General features: G+C 35.0%; 1 protein-coding gene across 3 annotated transcripts; it reads left to right on the forward strand.

The window, feature by feature from the left end:
- The first annotated feature begins 4,309 nt into the window (after window positions 1–4,309).
- Window positions 4,310–15,822, forward strand: LOC110793464 (phosphatidylinositol/phosphatidylcholine transfer protein SFH9). Of its 3 annotated transcripts, none has more exons than XM_021998337.2 (16): window positions 4,310–4,675; window positions 5,123–5,159; window positions 5,261–5,564; window positions 8,730–8,829; window positions 10,012–10,278; window positions 10,369–10,446; window positions 10,548–10,649; window positions 10,732–10,781; window positions 10,885–10,978; window positions 11,078–11,158; window positions 11,243–11,329; window positions 11,995–12,079; window positions 13,994–14,409; window positions 14,512–14,586; window positions 15,287–15,430; window positions 15,518–15,822. In XM_021998337.2, the coding sequence occupies exons 2-15, from the start codon at window positions 5,153–5,155 to the stop codon at window positions 15,341–15,343; spliced, it is 1,803 nt and encodes a 600-aa protein (XP_021854029.1). In that variant the 5' UTR covers window positions 4,310–4,675; window positions 5,123–5,152; the 3' UTR covers window positions 15,344–15,430; window positions 15,518–15,822. The 3 variants fall into 3 exon arrangements, with proteins under 3 accessions (XP_021854029.1, XP_021854028.1, XP_056686941.1); XM_021998336.2 differs by having other exon boundaries at window positions 4,313–4,675; window positions 11,069–11,158; XM_056830963.1 differs by lacking the exon at window positions 4,310–4,675 and adding an exon at window positions 4,820–4,961 and having other exon boundaries at window positions 11,069–11,158.
- The last annotated feature ends 1,663 nt before the right edge of the window (window positions 15,823–17,485 follow it).

Here is a 17,485-nt window from a genome sequence, read left to right on the forward strand (position 1 = left end):
TGTCACCTTAGTAGTATTTGGGATTGTGTCGGATTTATCCGATAAGTTTCCAATACCACATTTTGAAAATGTCATGTCTCATGCACCATAGTTTATACTAGACCAAAAATAAGGAGAAAATCAATATTCATCTCTATTATATTCAGTACAAGGGAACACTGGAGATGACGGGTGTGTTTATTGAGGATAACTAAGTTATCTTATATGATAGAATATCTAATATAACTGAACTATATGATATGAGATAGAAGTCTATATAAATTAAGAAACCTACAAAAGTGTAGGATATCTAGTTTGCAATCTAAATAGAGGCGTATGGCCACGGATAATGCAAGACATATCAAATATATTTCACACATATCTTAGCATGGTATCAAGAGCCCAGGGAGATCATAGGGATTCTTTTTCCCATCAATATTATTTTCCCACAACACACAACACACAACACACACCACAATTTATATTTTTTCATCAATATTATTATTATTTATCATGGTATAAAGAGCAGGTTAGATCTAAATATCGTTTACGCAAATTTTTTCCCTGCCGGTGGATTAGAAAATTAAACTCACTGGCGGGATTTACAATACTTTTATCGATTTTTTTCCTTCAATTATTTCCGTTGTGCAACATATATAAGTTTGGTTTCTATTTTCTCATTCAAAAAAAAAAGTTGATTTATATTCCATATTTGGTTCGTGTGTGTTGGGAGTGTTGGTACTATTGGCCTAATTATCTTGTGCTAGTAATAAAATTTTGGTGATGATTGATTAGTGATATGTGGATCTCACGCCAAGAATTACTAGGTACGTGGTTAATTACTCTTGATGATTAATCGGTTCTCCATGTGTCGTAAAACATGGACGGTTCTCCATATGTCGTAAGATATGGACGGTTCTCCATATGTCGTAAGATATAGACGGTTTTCCTTGTGCCGTGAGACATGGTTTTGGTTCTCCTTGTGCCGTGAAACAGGGTTTGGTTTTCCTTGTATGAAACGACAAGATTCCTTGAAACGACAGTAACGACATGACTCATTGACACGACAAGACAAGCATATAACATTTTTTCCTTGTACGAAACGACATGACTCCTTGAAACGGCATGACTCCTTGACACGGCAAGACAAACATATAACATTTTTTCTTGTACGAAACGACATGACTCCTTAAAATGACAGTAACGACATAACTCCTTGACACGACAAATTAAACTGGCATATGACATACTCTGTAACTTTTATATTTCTCCAATCACAACGTTCGTGAAACTGACGTGCCGATTGCGGGAAGGTATTGAGGATAACTAAGTTATCTTATATGATAGAATATCGTATGTAGTAGAGTTATGTTATATCTGAGATATATGATACTTCGTATAAGATAAAAGTCTATATGAATTAGGAAACCTACCAAGTGTAGGACATGCATCTAGTTTGTAATATAAATAGAGGCGTATGCCCACGGATAATATAAGACAAATCAAACATATTTACCACATATCTTAGCATGGTATCAATAGCCCATAGAGACCCTAGGGATTCTTTTTCCACTATGGGTATTGTTAGAGTTGGAGAGTTTATGGGTTCCTCACTTAGAGAAGATTAATTCCTCCTAGCGATGAGTTTGTGTTGGAGAAAAAAATCCCGTACTTGGTATCACGTCCGATTCGAGTATATATGAGTTTGATTTTGCTTCGAAAAACCAATGAAGATTTTAGAGCTTAGTGTTGCTCTGAACAACTAATGAGCCGAAGGCGTTTCCGTTATTTTGAGGTAATTGGTGAGTTCGAAAAGAAAGGCGTTCTCATCAAGAGAACAAATTAGAGGTTCGAAAAAAATGGCGTTCCTACTCGATCGAGATTTTTTTTATTGAAGCCGACATCACTGAGTTTTGCGTATCGACTTCAACAAAGACGAAAAAGTTCTAGTTCATCCGATTGATATGGTACTAACGCAAAAGACATTTTGCGTTTCCAATCGCAACGTTTGTGAAACAGCTGTTACAATTGCGGGAGGGTGTTGAGGATAACGTAGTTGTCTTAGAGGATAGAATATCACATGAGATGGGGTTATGTTATATGATATAAGATAGAAGTTTATGGGACTTGAGAATTATACGAAGTGTAGGACCAACTAGTTTGTAATATAAATAGAGGCGTATGCCCACGAATAATACGAGACAAATCAAATAATATATTCTCCAATAACTTAGCAGTGTTCGACGGTAGCATTTAAGGTAGCGGGTAGGATTTTGACATATTCATAATACTACTTATAAAATTTGTGAGTGTTTGGTAAGTTAGCGGTTAGCGATTGGATAACTTTTGTTAGGAATTTCTCCCTCCTCCAATCTTTATATATCTAATTAAGGGCCTATTTGTTATTCCGTTCTTACTTTAGAAAATTAGCTTCAAATCAAAACATTAAAAGTAATTCAAATAAGTTTAGCAAAAATATTTTTCCCAAAAAAAAAAAGAGTTTAAACAAGTATGAATTCAAACAAAACGAATTCAGACAATTTCAGATAAATATAGATAAGTTTAAATGTTCTTCGAGGGGAAGTCTAAATAGTTCAAATAGGTTTGTAATATTTGGTACCATCTACACTACATATATGTCTTTAAATTCATTTTTATAAGTGGTGTACATAAATAAAATATTATACATCGGAGTAAAAGTTGACTCAAAATGCTAAAAAGTTACATTTATATATGTAAAAGTTATCTATTTTTTTAGTGATAAATTTTTTCATTTGAATAAAAATTATTTCTCCAAAATCACTAATAATGTATAAATTAATCATTTAACCCTTTAAAATGTTTATCTATCAACTTTTTATTTTTATAATATAAAAGTTACAAAAAGTAGGTTAACGTTATAAAAAACTGCATGCATAAAAGTTATCTTGGTGTACAATAAATTTATTATACACCTTATGCGCGCAAGACCTTTTGTTGTTTACCTATGTTTGCCTTTACATTATACGAAGTATATCTTATTTTTGGCAATTTGAGCATTTCAATTAAAAGAACGAAACATCACCCACCTAATTCCTAATATAAATAATTACATGAATTTGTGAACACTTTACCGATTGGAATATGATGCAGTTGAACTTGCTAATCGTTATTTGAACCGATGAACATGAAATGACTCAGAACTCATAGACAATCTAGCTTATTAAGGGTGAGTTTATCTCTAGTCTTGAACGGAGTCTTGAGCTGAGTCTCAAGCCTAAATCTTGGGATAATGTGGTAAAAGACTACACCAAGTCTTGAAGTTAGTTTGAAAATCCAAGACTCACTCAAGACTTTCTTAAGACTCCATTTTTTTATTCCTCCAATCAAATCATGCCACATTATCAAACTTAATTTATCTTATTTCACCCAACTAAATTATTGATGGTTTATGTATTATTTTGTTTCATTTGCCTTTAAATTTATGTTCTAGATCTTTTGAATTTAATATGTTGTATTATTGTTTCTAATTTGTACGGAATATATGTCAATTTCGAAATTAACATTTTCTATTTTTTTTTTCTCAAATTATAAATTACTTTGTTTTAGAGGTGATCAATATGGGCCCGGTGCGCTGGCCCGGCCTAAACCAGTCCGAAAATTACCGGGTTTTGGGCATAAGGCCCGACCCGACTCGATTTTTTTTTAAAATTTACGGGCTTTGGACAACGCAAAACAACAATTTTAGTTATAATTTGGCCTGGCCTGCCCGAAATTGGCCTGAAACGCCCGCTATTTTTAGCCCGAATAGCGGGTTTTGGGCATACAAAATTGGCCCGAAGCTTAGCCCGGCCCGCCCTGACATAATTGACAAATTTTTATGTCTTCGACCCGACCCGAACCCGGCCCAACGCGCCTTTTGATCAGGTCTAATTTGTTTATATATAAGAAAACATAGTTTCAATATTATTTAGAAAATGTACAAAAAAAAATATACATAAAATATTATTTTAAGAGTTAGGTGAGTCTGGGGATAATGTGTAAAAATAGGGTGAGTTTTGTGTGAGTCTGGATAATGAAAAAGTTAGTGGAAAGCTGATGTGGCAGAGTCTGACGATTGGAGGTGAGTCTGAGGTTAAACACACTCTAAACTCAACAAAAATAGACTGATCATCTAGAGTTATACGTACATATCCCACTCCCACATCGTATTTTCCCGTATAATCCGTACCGTACAGCCGCCGTTAACTAATTTTTAATAACCCCGTACAACGTTTAAGTTCCTAAACAAAACCTACGAAACAAACGCAGACTCGATTGACGGAGACCACTCGCCATCCATCAACCGTGACGGAACCTTTCCGTTTCTGGCAAATTCTCTCTCCTCCTTCGACAACGACATCCACCTCGGTCACCCCAACACACTTTTCACTCCTTCACTCCTCCTCCCTCCTTTTCCCCCTCTTTCCTTCCTCCTCTCTTTTTCTCTCTCCGCCATCTAGAAGTCTAGAAAATTCACCATCCTTCCCCCAGCCGACACCTAATTCTCACTTACAGTAGAGAGAGAAATTCAATAAAACTAGAGAGAGAAACTCTACAAATTTCAGATTTTTTAAAATTTTTCTTTTTTGGCAATTTTTGTTTGTTCGTTTCAGCTGATCGACGATGATGATAACGATGTTTCAGCTCCATTGAATGAATGTAGCATCATTCTCAGGTTTTTTTTTTCAGATTCCTTTTTTTCGTCGTAATTAATGCATCGGTTTTTGTCGCTTTGTATGCAATTCAATTCAATTCCATAATCTCGATTTCCGTTTTTGTTATTATTTCGCTTTCGCATCGGTTTTACCATTCTTAATTTGGTCAGAGGAGAGAGAAAATTAAAGTGTTAAGTACACACTGCTGCCGCGATCTTCTTGCTTTTCTATCTACTCTTTTTTTTTTCTTTCAGATTCCTTATTTATTTATTTATTTTTGTTTAATTTATTTTTATCAGTTTCTTGGTATGTAAACTATTTTAATGCTTTTTTTTAATTATTAATTTAAATATAGAAATTAAATCGGATCACTTAGGATTGAAGTAAAGCTAAAAATCTTGCTTAGATCTGCTTGTTAACATTAATATACTGACTTTTCTATCTGTTCATCAATTTCTTGATTGCAGAAATTTAATCATACGGAATAAAAATCAGCAATGCCAGGTATTATCACATTTGGTTGAATTTTACGCATCAAAGTTGATTGATTTTGATTAATTTTGCACCGATTTTGATTAATTTTGATGGTTTGGTTTGGAATTTAGAGGATATACAATTGATCCGAGAAGAAGAGAGGGCGAGAAAGTCGGAGATTGAAGTTTCTGAGGATGAGCCAATAAGAAGAACGAGGATCAGGAGTTTGAGGAAGAAAGCTGCGAGCGCTTCCACAAAATTGGCCCATGGTCTCAAGAAAAGAGGCAAGCGAATCGCCGACTGTAAGTTTGCCGCAATCGCGATTGATGATTTTCGGGATGAGAAGGAAGAAGAGGCTGTTGATGCGTTTCGGCTGATTTTGGTGGAGAAGAGTATGCTTCCTCATCATCTTGATGATTACCATACTATGCTTAGGTGAGTGATGCGTGTTTTTACTGTTTTATTAGAGTACGTATTATTCTTTTATTAGTTCGTATTTTTTATTTCCTTCTCGGTGATCATTGAATTCAGCTGATTTTTTAAAATAAAAATTTCCATTTCATTGGAATTTTACATAGAATACGGGTTGTGGCCTTCGGTTTGTTCATTGATTAGGATGGGTTCCGATGTTAAATTCATGGTCTACAAAGATTATAGCATGGATTAAATGGTGGCTGTTCATTATTCGATCTTAATTTGGAGTAAGAAGGTGAACTTTTAAATTTTCTTTTTGGGAGATCAATCTGGATTGTTTCTTGGAGCTAAATGCATATACTTAGTAAGTTCGTAATAAAAGATGGGTTACAAAGGACTTCGGTTTTGCTTTTCGACTTGCCTCAGTTAGCTTGTCTGTAGCTCACTGTGTAGAATACCATGGACTGGGCATGAATATGATTTTTTTATCTTGCGTTGCATGGGAAAAACAGTAGTGATTTGCATCTTGTTACATAATGTTGTTAAGGTGCCAATGTTGTAGAGTACAGCATGGCTAGAAAGATTTAGAAAAATTGCTTGTTCGTGATTTACGAAGAGGGATTCTCATTATCCGTTGAGGAAAGTCAGCATTATCCAGTGTCTCAGCTTGCACCTTCATACATGCGTCACCACCCCTCATCATTGCTTATTGTAATCATTGACTGGAGATCACGAGATGTCTCCTCCAACCTTCTTCTACGGGAGCCTAGATGGATTCCAAAGTACAAGGCTATTGATACCCTTTATAAGTGCTAGAACGATTATCTCTATGCCATTTGACTATTCTTCCAAACATCATTTAGAGCAGAATTTTTTTTCTCCCAAAATAATATGCCAATTTCTATATTTATCCTGGCATATTCTATATTTTTTTTCTCCCAAAACAATATGCCAATTTCTATATTTTTCTCCCAAAATAGTAAGCTAAACTTTTCAAATTCCTTATTACCCTGGATGATAACCTTCACCCAAATCCCAAAGTAAGACTATTGATTTGGTGGAAGTTTAATTATTTGATAAGTGCAGGGTAAAATTGGGATTTTAACTCAATTTCTTAAAAATGAAACCCGGTCATTTACGAATAACAAGATTATTTAAAAGACTTGCATGCATTGTCACCTGTATAAAAGAAAGGCTAGAGACAAAATATCTTTTTTTTTGGAAAGAAAATAAAATAGAGGGGACTGGGTCCAAGAGGTGTTTTTGAGAGACTTCTTACACATTGTGATCTCAACGCCATTTTCAGGTGGTTTCTCAGAATTATGGCTGATACAAACCTCACATGCTAATTTTCCTTCAATTAGTGGTGTACTGTCAGTAAATGAATCCTGAAAAGCAATAGGTGGAGAGGCACAATAATGACTGTTAGTCGATTTACCCCAAAAATTCACAACTCTTTCTGTACAGGATGACTTCAGGTTTATCAGAAATAATTCAAAAAGTTTGATGATTTGCCATTACCTCGATTTTGCTTCTGTAGCATTTCCCCCCTGAAGTTGAGAACAGTATCACCTAGAACGTAGAACAGCTAAATGGAAGAATACAGGACAAGGATCGGTAATTCTCATGGTTATTGGATTGTTAAGGGAAGTCATGATTCTTTTGTTTAATCTACAATATTAAAAAGCAAAAATCAAGATGTTCATTAGTTTGATGATTAATTGACCCAATATTCCTTTCCTGGGGTTTAAGAAATTATCTAAATGGTTTATAAGCTGTTAAGAGCATCTTTAGTGATATCCGAATTCTTGGATTTGAGGAGAGATAATCTATTAAGGTATTGAAAAGTAATAAAAGAGAGGAGAAAGAAAGAAGAGAGAGATGGAGGCCAAGAGAGCATACATTCTTTGAAGACCAAATGCTTGGTGTTAGGAGAGAGAATATATAATGTTGCCTGAGAGCCAAATGTTTGGATGTTGTTAAAAGTGCTATAAGTTCACTGAATGTCCTGTTTAAGAAATTGTTTTATTGAAGGATCCAATTCCAAAATCACTCACTTATGAGTGAATTTGGCAATCCTGGTATCAATCACTGCAAATAATCAGCCGGAAGATCAAGTGTACTAAGGGTATGACTAATATAGGACAATGGAGTGAGTTTGAACGAACATTTGGAGTCAATTCAGTCTCCAAAAGTATATGTTGAATTACTTGAAATGGGAAATTTATGATCCCTACTTCTCAGGCAAATTAATAGTTGCCTGAAGGAGCCTGAATTTCCAGAAAGGTGGATAGGCTGCAGACATGGTAGGAAAGTTGACAAGTTGTGTATTCCGTATAAGAAATGTCAACCCACCTGGTGGCTTTTAGGTGCTTCCTTTCACATTAGTGTGCCTGTACGTTGTGATTATGCACCCCTGTAAGCATTGTACTCCTTGAACATTTTGACCATCTAATTTGAATATGAGTTGCTGAGAAAAGTTTTAAATAAGAGAATATAAAGTGGAATGGGGAGAAGATTAGGGATGGAAATTTTGGTGACGAGGGGATGTTTGTTCCCTTCTTTTTTTTTTGTTTAGTTTCACTTTTGCTTCTTAACAATCAATCTATGTATTAAATTAGATCAAGCTGCGGAAATGTCATTTATGAGGCACATGCTTTTGATAAATGGAAATGATATCAGCTTTCTGATTATATTGATTTAATAGTTGTAAATGCTCCTTTCACACGTTCGTAGTTACAATTTCTTTCCCCACATGGTTTGTATATGGAGTTCTTTTCCTATCAAAAATTTTTAAAAGCGATAAATAATTACCTCCTTGGTAACTTGTAATTGTGGTGCTTTAAACTCAACCATGTTGCCTTAGTTGAGTATTTGATTTAGCTTTGCAGAGCATTAGAGTTGCTGATATAAAGCTAACTTGTAGGAATGTAGGATATTTAAATCCATTAGAACATTAGAATGAATTCATAGTCGATTGACGAATTAATCGTCAATTGGCTTGTAATGCTTTTCTGATCCCAAAAATATGATATTTCATTATCAAGCATTAAAGTTATGAGCACATAGAATACGAAAATGATGGAAGTCCGCTAATTGTCATTCTAAATCTTTAATCATGGTCTTTTGAAGTCCATTTTGGTATAATCCATGACTTTTTCCTTAACAAGATGTCTCTTCTTGCAGATTTTTGAAAGCAAGGAAGTTTGACCTTGATAAAGCTCTTCATATGTGGGAAGAAATGATCAAATGGAGGAAAGAATATGGAGTAGACACTATTATACAGGTAATAATGTTTTCGAATTTCAAGAAACAGGCATCATTTGACATTAGAAAAAGAAGAATGTCAAGCATCATGGTCTTGTTAACCGTATCCTAATAATGTTGCCTGGATTTTACACGATACATCATTCCATCTATTGTTGAAAGTCACCGTACACACTTGATAGATCTTCCTGTGCGGTCTAGATATTAAATTAAGGTAAATTATGTCCATGTCTTTGTAGAAAACAACTGTCAGAAAAATTATCAAATACATTTTTCGGACTTATATGGGACAGTGACAATGGATTTATTGGCTTCAGCCCAATTTAAGCTCTTGATGGAGGCAGAACCCAGGCAATTATCTTTATCTTTACCAATGCCTTTATGATTGGGAAAGGAATTAATCAGACTTATGCGATGGGGTCTCTGAATTTTTTCGAACTAGAGATGATAATGTTCTCTACATGTGCAAACTAACAAACCATTCACAGCTTTTTGGATAGAGGAAGTTTTGGCGGTGTTCTCCCTTGTTTGGATAGTAAATTATGAGGGTGAGGAAAGAGGAGCTGATTTCTTCATTCTTTAAGAAACAACTCTCGGCAAAATTTGGAGGATTTAGAAGGAAACTAAATATAGCTGGGAAAGTCCATATTATCTTTACTAAAAATCACCCAATCACAGACTCATTCACCAATCATTATTCTCTCTACTCCCTTTATCAGTTTCTCTCTTCTCCTCTCAGTCATTTTCTCTCTCTTTCCTCCTCCTGCCGTCACTTCCTTTCTCTCCCCTCTCAATTTTTCTTGTTGATAAAAACTCTCTTTTGCTGTAACTTATCAGTAACTTGACGAAGCTTTCATGGTGATGTATTCCTGATTAGTTAAGTTGAATTCAAAATTTCTTCTGGATGATTTTCTTCACAAATCTTAAATTGAATTTTATGTATATAAACCTTACCCTTGCAGTAACAATGATTGTTTTTAGCTGAGCCTTTGTCTGATACGCAACTACCAGTAAATAGAAATGTGCAGACATTTTTAGTAATGCATTTTTAATTTGGTTCATTATCATCCAGAAGTCAAAAGAATAGTGAATCATTGACTCCATCACGGAAATGGGATTGTTATTGTTATTCTTTGGGCTATGCAATGCCTTTTCTCCATGATGTTTATTACAAAAGGTTCTTTTTACTCCTTTTCTGTAGGATTTCTACTATGAAGAATTCGAAGAAGTACAGCGACACTATCCCCATGGTTATCACGGTGTAGATAAGGAAGGACGACCTGTTTATATTGAACGGCTTGGCAAGATTGAAACTGCCAAACTTATGATTGTGACCACAATAGAGCGCTTTTTAAAGTATCATGTACAAGGATTTGAAAAGGCATTTGCTGAGAAATTTCCAGCCTGTTCCATCGCTGCCAAGAAACATATTGATTCCACGACTACAATATTAGATGTTCAAGGGGTGGTATGGATGATGTGTTTTAAATTCTTCCAGAATAATTTGTTCACGAAACGTCTCATCTTATATGTTCTTATTAATTCTTAATTTTTGTAGAATTGGATGAGCTTTGGTAAAGTTGCTCTTGATCTGATAAAGAACATGCAGAAAATTGACGGTGACAATTACCCTGAGGTAGGTTGCTCAATAATTTCGGCATACATTTGTTTTATGCTACCTTGTTCAATGGTGCTGGACATGCTCACCTGGTCTCCCTTCACTGAAACTTTCTCCAGACTTTGCATCAAATGTTTATCATAAATGCTGGTGCTGGATTCAAGATGGCATGGACTACTGTGAAAAGCTTTCTTGATCCGAAGACTACCTCAAAGATACATGTATGACCTACTCTGCATGTATACCAATTTTTTAAGAGTTTGAAGATAAACATGTTAACCTGTCATTTGTCGTATTTGGCAGGTTCTGGGCAACAAATTCCATAGCAAGTTGATGGAATCTGTAGATTCCAGGTGGGACTTTCTTTCTTTATATTCCTACACTACTGTTGTGTGGTCAAAATAAAGCAATTTACAGTCTCTGGTTTCAGAAGCTGATTGCACCATCTTTCTGCAGCCAATTACCTGATTTTGTGGGTGGAACTTGCTCTTGCCCAGGCGGCTGCCTTAAATATCAGAAGGGGCCCTGGAATGATCCAGAAATAATGAAAGTAAGGTTATTGTTTTTTATGATCACCGGCAATGTCTTTGTCTCTGTTGTTTGCAGTTGTAAGATGATAAGTCACATAAATGTTTTTCAGCTGGTGCAGGCACAAGAAATTATGTATTTAAAGAGAACCACAAGTTCTTCTGATTGCGAAGATCTTAAAAACAAACTACTTGCTAATAAGGTATTGTGCATTATAATGGCATAAAACTGTGTTATTTTACAATTTTGTGCAAAATTCAACCAAATACATGCTCTGCTCGTGCAGGCTAAGAGGAATGACATGATTTTTGCTGACACGGTGCCTGATTTAGATGGTCAAATTCCTAACATTACAGCGCAACCAGATGCTAATGTAAGTTTCTCAAGTCAAGGACAATCGTCCCTCTCCCCACCTTAATTCCCCAAAAGGGGCTTGGGGGAGAAACCAAAAGGCAGTTCCAAAAATAAAACAATTGGTTTCTGTCTGTATGTTTAGCTTTCTGCTTTATTTATTATCCTACTTATAGTAGGTGCCAATTATGTTTGAAGTTGTGCGAAAGTATGCAGAACAGTGCATTGCCATTACAGACATTTAGGTTTTGGACTTGACATAATTCAAAAGATATTCTTCTTCCATTGTGGGCTTAGAAAATGCATGGCTATTTTATTGCATCCTTGTTGCTGATGTTATTCTGATATAACTTGTTCTAACCATTTTTTGATATGGTAATGACCTGGTAAGCAATGAAAATATCCTGTGTCTATAAGTGAATAAGATATGCTGAAAATGTATGGCTAAAACCATTCAGAGGTTGAACCTAGTTACTATTAAACCTTCATTTGATAATAAATAGTTTGTTGACTGGTATAATTCTAATTGTATGAATGGCTATGTGTCTTCTTGCATCAATAATTCCATCCGCATTTTCATGGCTATTTTCAAAATAATATTGCATCTTCTGCAGTTGTTGAAAGTTCTGAACATTTCGTTGGAATTTCATATATTCTTTTTGTTTCTCATCGTTACCATTCTCTCAGGTAAGAATGGGTGAATCTTCGTGCAGTGGCAACTTGGTGGAAGTGGTGAGCACCGATGCTAAAGTTGAAGAGGCTAATTTAACAAGTATGTGATCTCCTGTCTGTTATATTTTACTCCCTCTATTTCTTTACATGTCACTTCCTTATTGGTTTCATTTATATGATTTCATATTATATCTGACAATGTGGTAAACAAAGCTGCTGTTCCGCATTTTTCTCCCGATCCTTCGGCTGTGCCTATTAGCTTTGTGATGTCAACGACCTCATACAGGACACAGGGAATAAGGAAACATTCGTGTATGAAAATGGTTATTTGCCTTTGCCTCGATGATTGTGTATCTTGCGAGTTATTTTCGTCATACAATAACAGGTTTTAAATCAGAAGTACCCCATAAATAACATTTAAGGGTTGGGTAGGAGAAGGTATATGGAGTACGTAAGAAAAAATCATTTTAACACAAACATTAGAAATTCTTTCACAGTCAAAGGCCAATAAGCTTTTCTCCCTTCCCGGTGAAGAGCTTTATTAATAAGGAAAAAGATAAAAGGCACATCAACATGGGACAAGCAATCCTCCCTTCCCGGCGAAGAGCTTTATTAATAAGGAAAAAGATAAAAGGCACATCAACATGGGGCAAGCAATCCTCTTAGAATACAAAGCAAAGTTAATCGCAGGGCAGTCGATCTAAGTATCTATTCATACCTAAATCTGGAAAGTAACTTGTTACATAACTGAAGATGCAAGAAACGTAACTTTTCTCTCCAAGACTCCCAGCTAGGATGTCTGTTTTTCTTGGGAGGGTCCCAGCTAGAATATCTTTTACCAAATATCTTGTCATTCTTTTCTAACCACAGCACCCCAGGGGATAAACATGCTAGCTGAACGCCACTGCCTACTGGTGGACAAGGATTTTTGAATATCTATATAATTTTTAGCAAAATGCTGATATGGCTGTGATCCGTTGTTCATAAAATCTTAAATATGATGTGTCCCTACTGAACTTGATACAGATATATTCCCTTTGTTTATCCCATTAGGCCTTTAGTAGAGTATCGGAGGTCTAAGCGTATCTGCAAAACGAGCTTAGCTGATCCCTGCAATTGCAAATGAATTGTTCCACAAAAACGAAGGTAGACCGCAATACAAGAACATATGAATTGGAGTATCTTCACTACAACATATGACCTAGAGTTTTTAAAAATAATAGGAAAATGGAGTGAAGGAAGGATACAATTTGTTTTAGGGGCTTAATTAGAAAAAACACCTTCTTAATCAAGCTTGCAATTAGAAACCTGTGCAAATACTCCACTTCTGACCGATTTTTGAGTTTTTCAACTCAAACCTCAAGGGCCTTGTCTAAGATGGTAATTTCACTATGAACCCATAATCTCTTAACAAGAAATTAGAGCGTTATGGATTTATGGTAATGTAAGGAGGTGGTAGGGGCAAGGGAATAGATGAAGGGTCTCCATGCCAAGGTTCACTCCAAAAACTCAAACTTACACCAAATTTGCACCATACAAAGGGAAGTTTAGCAGATGTAGCCATGTAGGTGAGGAATTTTTGTGTGGACTGGAAGAGGAGGCATATAGGGCGTCCTAATTCCTAGCTATTTCTCTAAAGCCTATACTGGTTTTTGATAACTCTGGTGTCTAGGTGAATCTGATTTATGAGTGAAATTTTTTTCATCAGATTCAGGCACAAAAGTCCCAATTACGCTTAATCAGTTATCCCTTCAACAAATTCTTTCCTTTTTGGTTTGACAGTTCAACCAAAAGTATAAGAGATGAATTATTCAATAATTCTTTTAAAAGATTCCCCCCCCCCTCCCCCTACCGACTTAATATGTGGCTTCCCAAAATGAAATACATATCACATTAATTCACGTAAGGGAATAAATCTTTCCTGTGAGGATGTATAATTTAGTATAGAGTTGGTTTTTATTTATATTGAATGTAGGGCATTTCTGGCCATCTAATTTGGAATTTGTGTGAACAGATCGTGCTTTTGGCAGGAGCAAAGAAGTGGGGCCTTTGAATGTCATTTCTCATTCGAGAAGTTTACCAACTGCCTTCATATTCAAATTTTTTGCATATCTGCAAATTTTATTTCGATCCTTGGGAAAAATATGGAATCTTAGACCAGAAGATAAGCAGCTAAAGCTGCTGCGTGAGCCTGTTAACTTTACAGAGAGCCTGCCCGAGTTAGAGCCAGGTTTCAAGGGTCCAACTGTTGTTCAGAAGATTGATGACTCTGTGCTTGATCCTTGTTGGAAAAGGCTTCAGCATTTAGAGCAGTTGGTGACTGACCTCGTAAATAGACCTTCAAGAATCCCAGCAGATAAAGAGGAGACAATCCTTGAGTCATTAAAAAGAATAAAAGCCATAGAATATGACTTACAAAAGACAAAGAAGGTAAAGACTAAAAGAGTACTATATATCTACCTTCTGAGATGTGTTTACCAAGTTATCAGCGACCTTTTAGTTTCTTACTTTCTGTGAAACTGTTTGGAACAGGCCTTATTTGCAACAGCATCGAAGCAAGTAGAGCTTGCTGAGTCGCTGGAAAATCTGAAGGAAAGCAGCATGCATGTAAGTTCTCATCAAGAAATACTATTAAATAAAGTACCTGGTTGTGAAATGCGAAAATTAACCTCTGCGGGCTTGTTAGTTAAACTAGTTTGATGATGTAGCAATTCTTATGATAGCTTTGTTATATGGGATTCTTTTACCAAACTGCAATCACTAGAATAATTTAATTCCAACTTCCACTCTTTATTTTTGACATAGTTGTTTCACACACAAAGATGATAGGGAATTTAGGTATTTAATAGCAACTGCAGAATCCTTAATAGTTACATGTTGAATTTCATGCCTGTAATTCCTACCAGAATGTGTAGAATGGAAAGAGGAAAAAGTTGGACGGAATTGGATGAACAAGCAACTTTTCTTAATTTCTCATAATATAGAAAGGTTAGAGTTAGAATATCACTAACTGGGCAGCTGAGTATGAGTGATATAGCTACTTTATTTTCTTGGAGAGTTGCTGAGCACGAGGAAAATGTAAAATCAGCAGAAGACAGTAAAGCATTTTTGGGCTTTCATCTACATGCTGCCTGCTTGAAACGCTTTCTTACTGTGGTCCATGTTTTAAAATAATCTGCTGATCTGCAAAGTATATGAACTTTTCAATTGATTCGATGTGTAATTATAATGATTTTCAAATAATCTAAAATATGGAGTAGATATTTGCTTTGAAATACATTTACTGAGATTACAGTTTTTGTGACAGAGACCAGCAACTTGTTGGAGGAGAAGTTATAAGCATACTCCTTCAGAAAGTCGTTAGGATGAGTCAAAATAGTATTATGTATGTGTTTGTCACTTCCTTCAACATTGGTTTTGCTGACTTGAAGACTACAGATTCTTACAGCTGGTAACTTGCTTGTCTCCTTTGCCTCTACTTGCTATGCCCTGTTTTCTTTCCCTCTCTGATATTTGCATGTTATGATCATCCTTGCAGGTCTTTTACATTATTGCTTCGACTGCTCGGAGTGGACTCCAGTACAGCGCAGTCATTTCACAGTATCGTGTGTGAATAGCTAACTAGATATCTTGCTTGTGTGAATAGGTCGGCCATACAAAGTTTAAAGCTAGAGATTTTAGGTTAGATTACAAAGGGAACAATACATAAATACCGTTTTCGACAAGAACGTGAGAATAACAGAACGATGTAACAACAGATATGGCCTATTTTTGTATCAGAATTGGAAATGCTATAAAACGTGCAAAGGGGATTGGGTATAGTTTCCCCTTTTTCTTCTTCTACATTATTACATATGCCTTTATGTTGCTTTGAACATCCAAATTTCATGCAGAGGATACCATCAGATTAGTTCCTCCTGAGTAACAAAATAATTCTAGATTATTGTACAAATCTGTTGAATTCTTCTCACTAGTTTACCCAAATAAAGTTATGCTTGGCTCAGATGACTGCACCGCAGTTGGCGTTTAGCCGTGTAGGCTGTGCATACCAGCTATAGCGTGTCATGCATTGGCGCGTTCTCACATGCACTGTATTTGAGTTCCTAATCATCAACCCAAACCACGAGTCAAGGGAGGGATATAATTGGGCTAACAATTAAAATTTGCGAGTTTGTTTGGATGGGCAATAGCAACACAAACCTTTAGGAGGTATATTCTCATTCCACATCATCACAGTGTAAACCTCCTCCCTCCCAACAAACCTTTCTTCAATACGAAGTATTAGATAAACCTATCAAATGGTTTGTATGTGGGGCCCAGTAATACATATTATTATAGTATTACATGACTTTTTTAATATTTACAAAAAATAATAAAAGCAAAATTACGGAATTGATAAAGGTCCCAATTTGCGACCTTTAAGCCGTGTCACACTGGTGACATGACACGCCTATGTGTCATAAATACATTTGGAAACTAAAGGCTCGTTCAGTATCACTGTCAGTTTGTAGTTTTTGGTTTTTTGGTACTAAAAGTCATATGATTTTGATTGAATTATTAACTAAAAAATAGTCATAATTATAGTAATCATATTGATTTTGAAAACTGATAACGAAAAATTGGAAACTAATTTTTGTGGTTTTAATATTTTGGTTTTTAGTTTGGTAAAAAAATCGAAAACTAAAAACAAAAAACGATACCGAACGGGCCCTAAAATATTTAGATTTTATAACCTATTATACATGTTACAAAAAAGGTAGGAAAATTTTAATTATATTCCAATTTACAAATTGAATAATATAATTTTCATTTCAGAAAAATAATTCTAATACTTTTGATTATTTACATAATACAGGAAATTAAATAAAAAATACATTTACTAAGTTATACTTAGAAAATAAAAAATACAATGCATTGAAAATAAAAGATGAGGAAAAGTATTTCGTCATTATTGGTTTTGTTCATCCACCTTCATCTTTCCCATTCACCCTCAGCCCCCAACCCCCCCCCCCCCCCCCCCCACCCCCTCTAAAGGAAAAAAATTTGTTCATCAATGGATGTATTGTTGAAGTGCCGTTCTTCCTCTCTAGATAAACTCGAGAACTATTGGCTCGTGACTTTGTCTAGTGTGGCTGGAGAGACGAACGACATTTTTACTATGAAAAAAACCTAAAACTAACATAATCATTAAAATTAAAATAATATTTTAAAGTAATGTATAATTATGAATTTTTATTTACATAAAATATATTATTAGATTATCAATTAGTGTATTTTTTAATTAATTCGATGTATTTTTTTAATTACACAAAAATATATTATTAGATTATAATTTTTATTTTTTTAATTTGTAATTTATAAGATAAAAAGAAATATATATTTACTATAAATATAATAAATATTTTTTCCTTATTTATATCGACTACCTTATTTATATATTTTCATAGTAAAAATATTGAATTGATAGTAAAAAAAAAATTTGATGACGCGTAGCCTATGTGGTGCC

Source organism: Spinacia oleracea, chromosome 6, assembly GCF_020520425.1.
Source record: "Spinacia oleracea cultivar Varoflay chromosome 6, BTI_SOV_V1, whole genome shotgun sequence".
NCBI classification, from domain to species: domain Eukaryota; kingdom Viridiplantae; phylum Streptophyta; class Magnoliopsida; order Caryophyllales; family Amaranthaceae; genus Spinacia; species Spinacia oleracea.

Excerpts from the sequence above, each read along its gene's own strand:
- LOC110793464 (XM_021998336.2), top strand. Across the intron at positions 10,279-10,368 it reads TATTAGATGTTCAAGGGGTG|AATTGGATGAGCTTTGGTAA; the intron begins GTATGGATGATG and ends TAATTTTTGTAG. Across the intron at positions 11,159-11,242 it reads ACAAACTACTTGCTAATAAG|GCTAAGAGGAATGACATGAT; the intron begins GTATTGTGCATT and ends CTGCTCGTGCAG.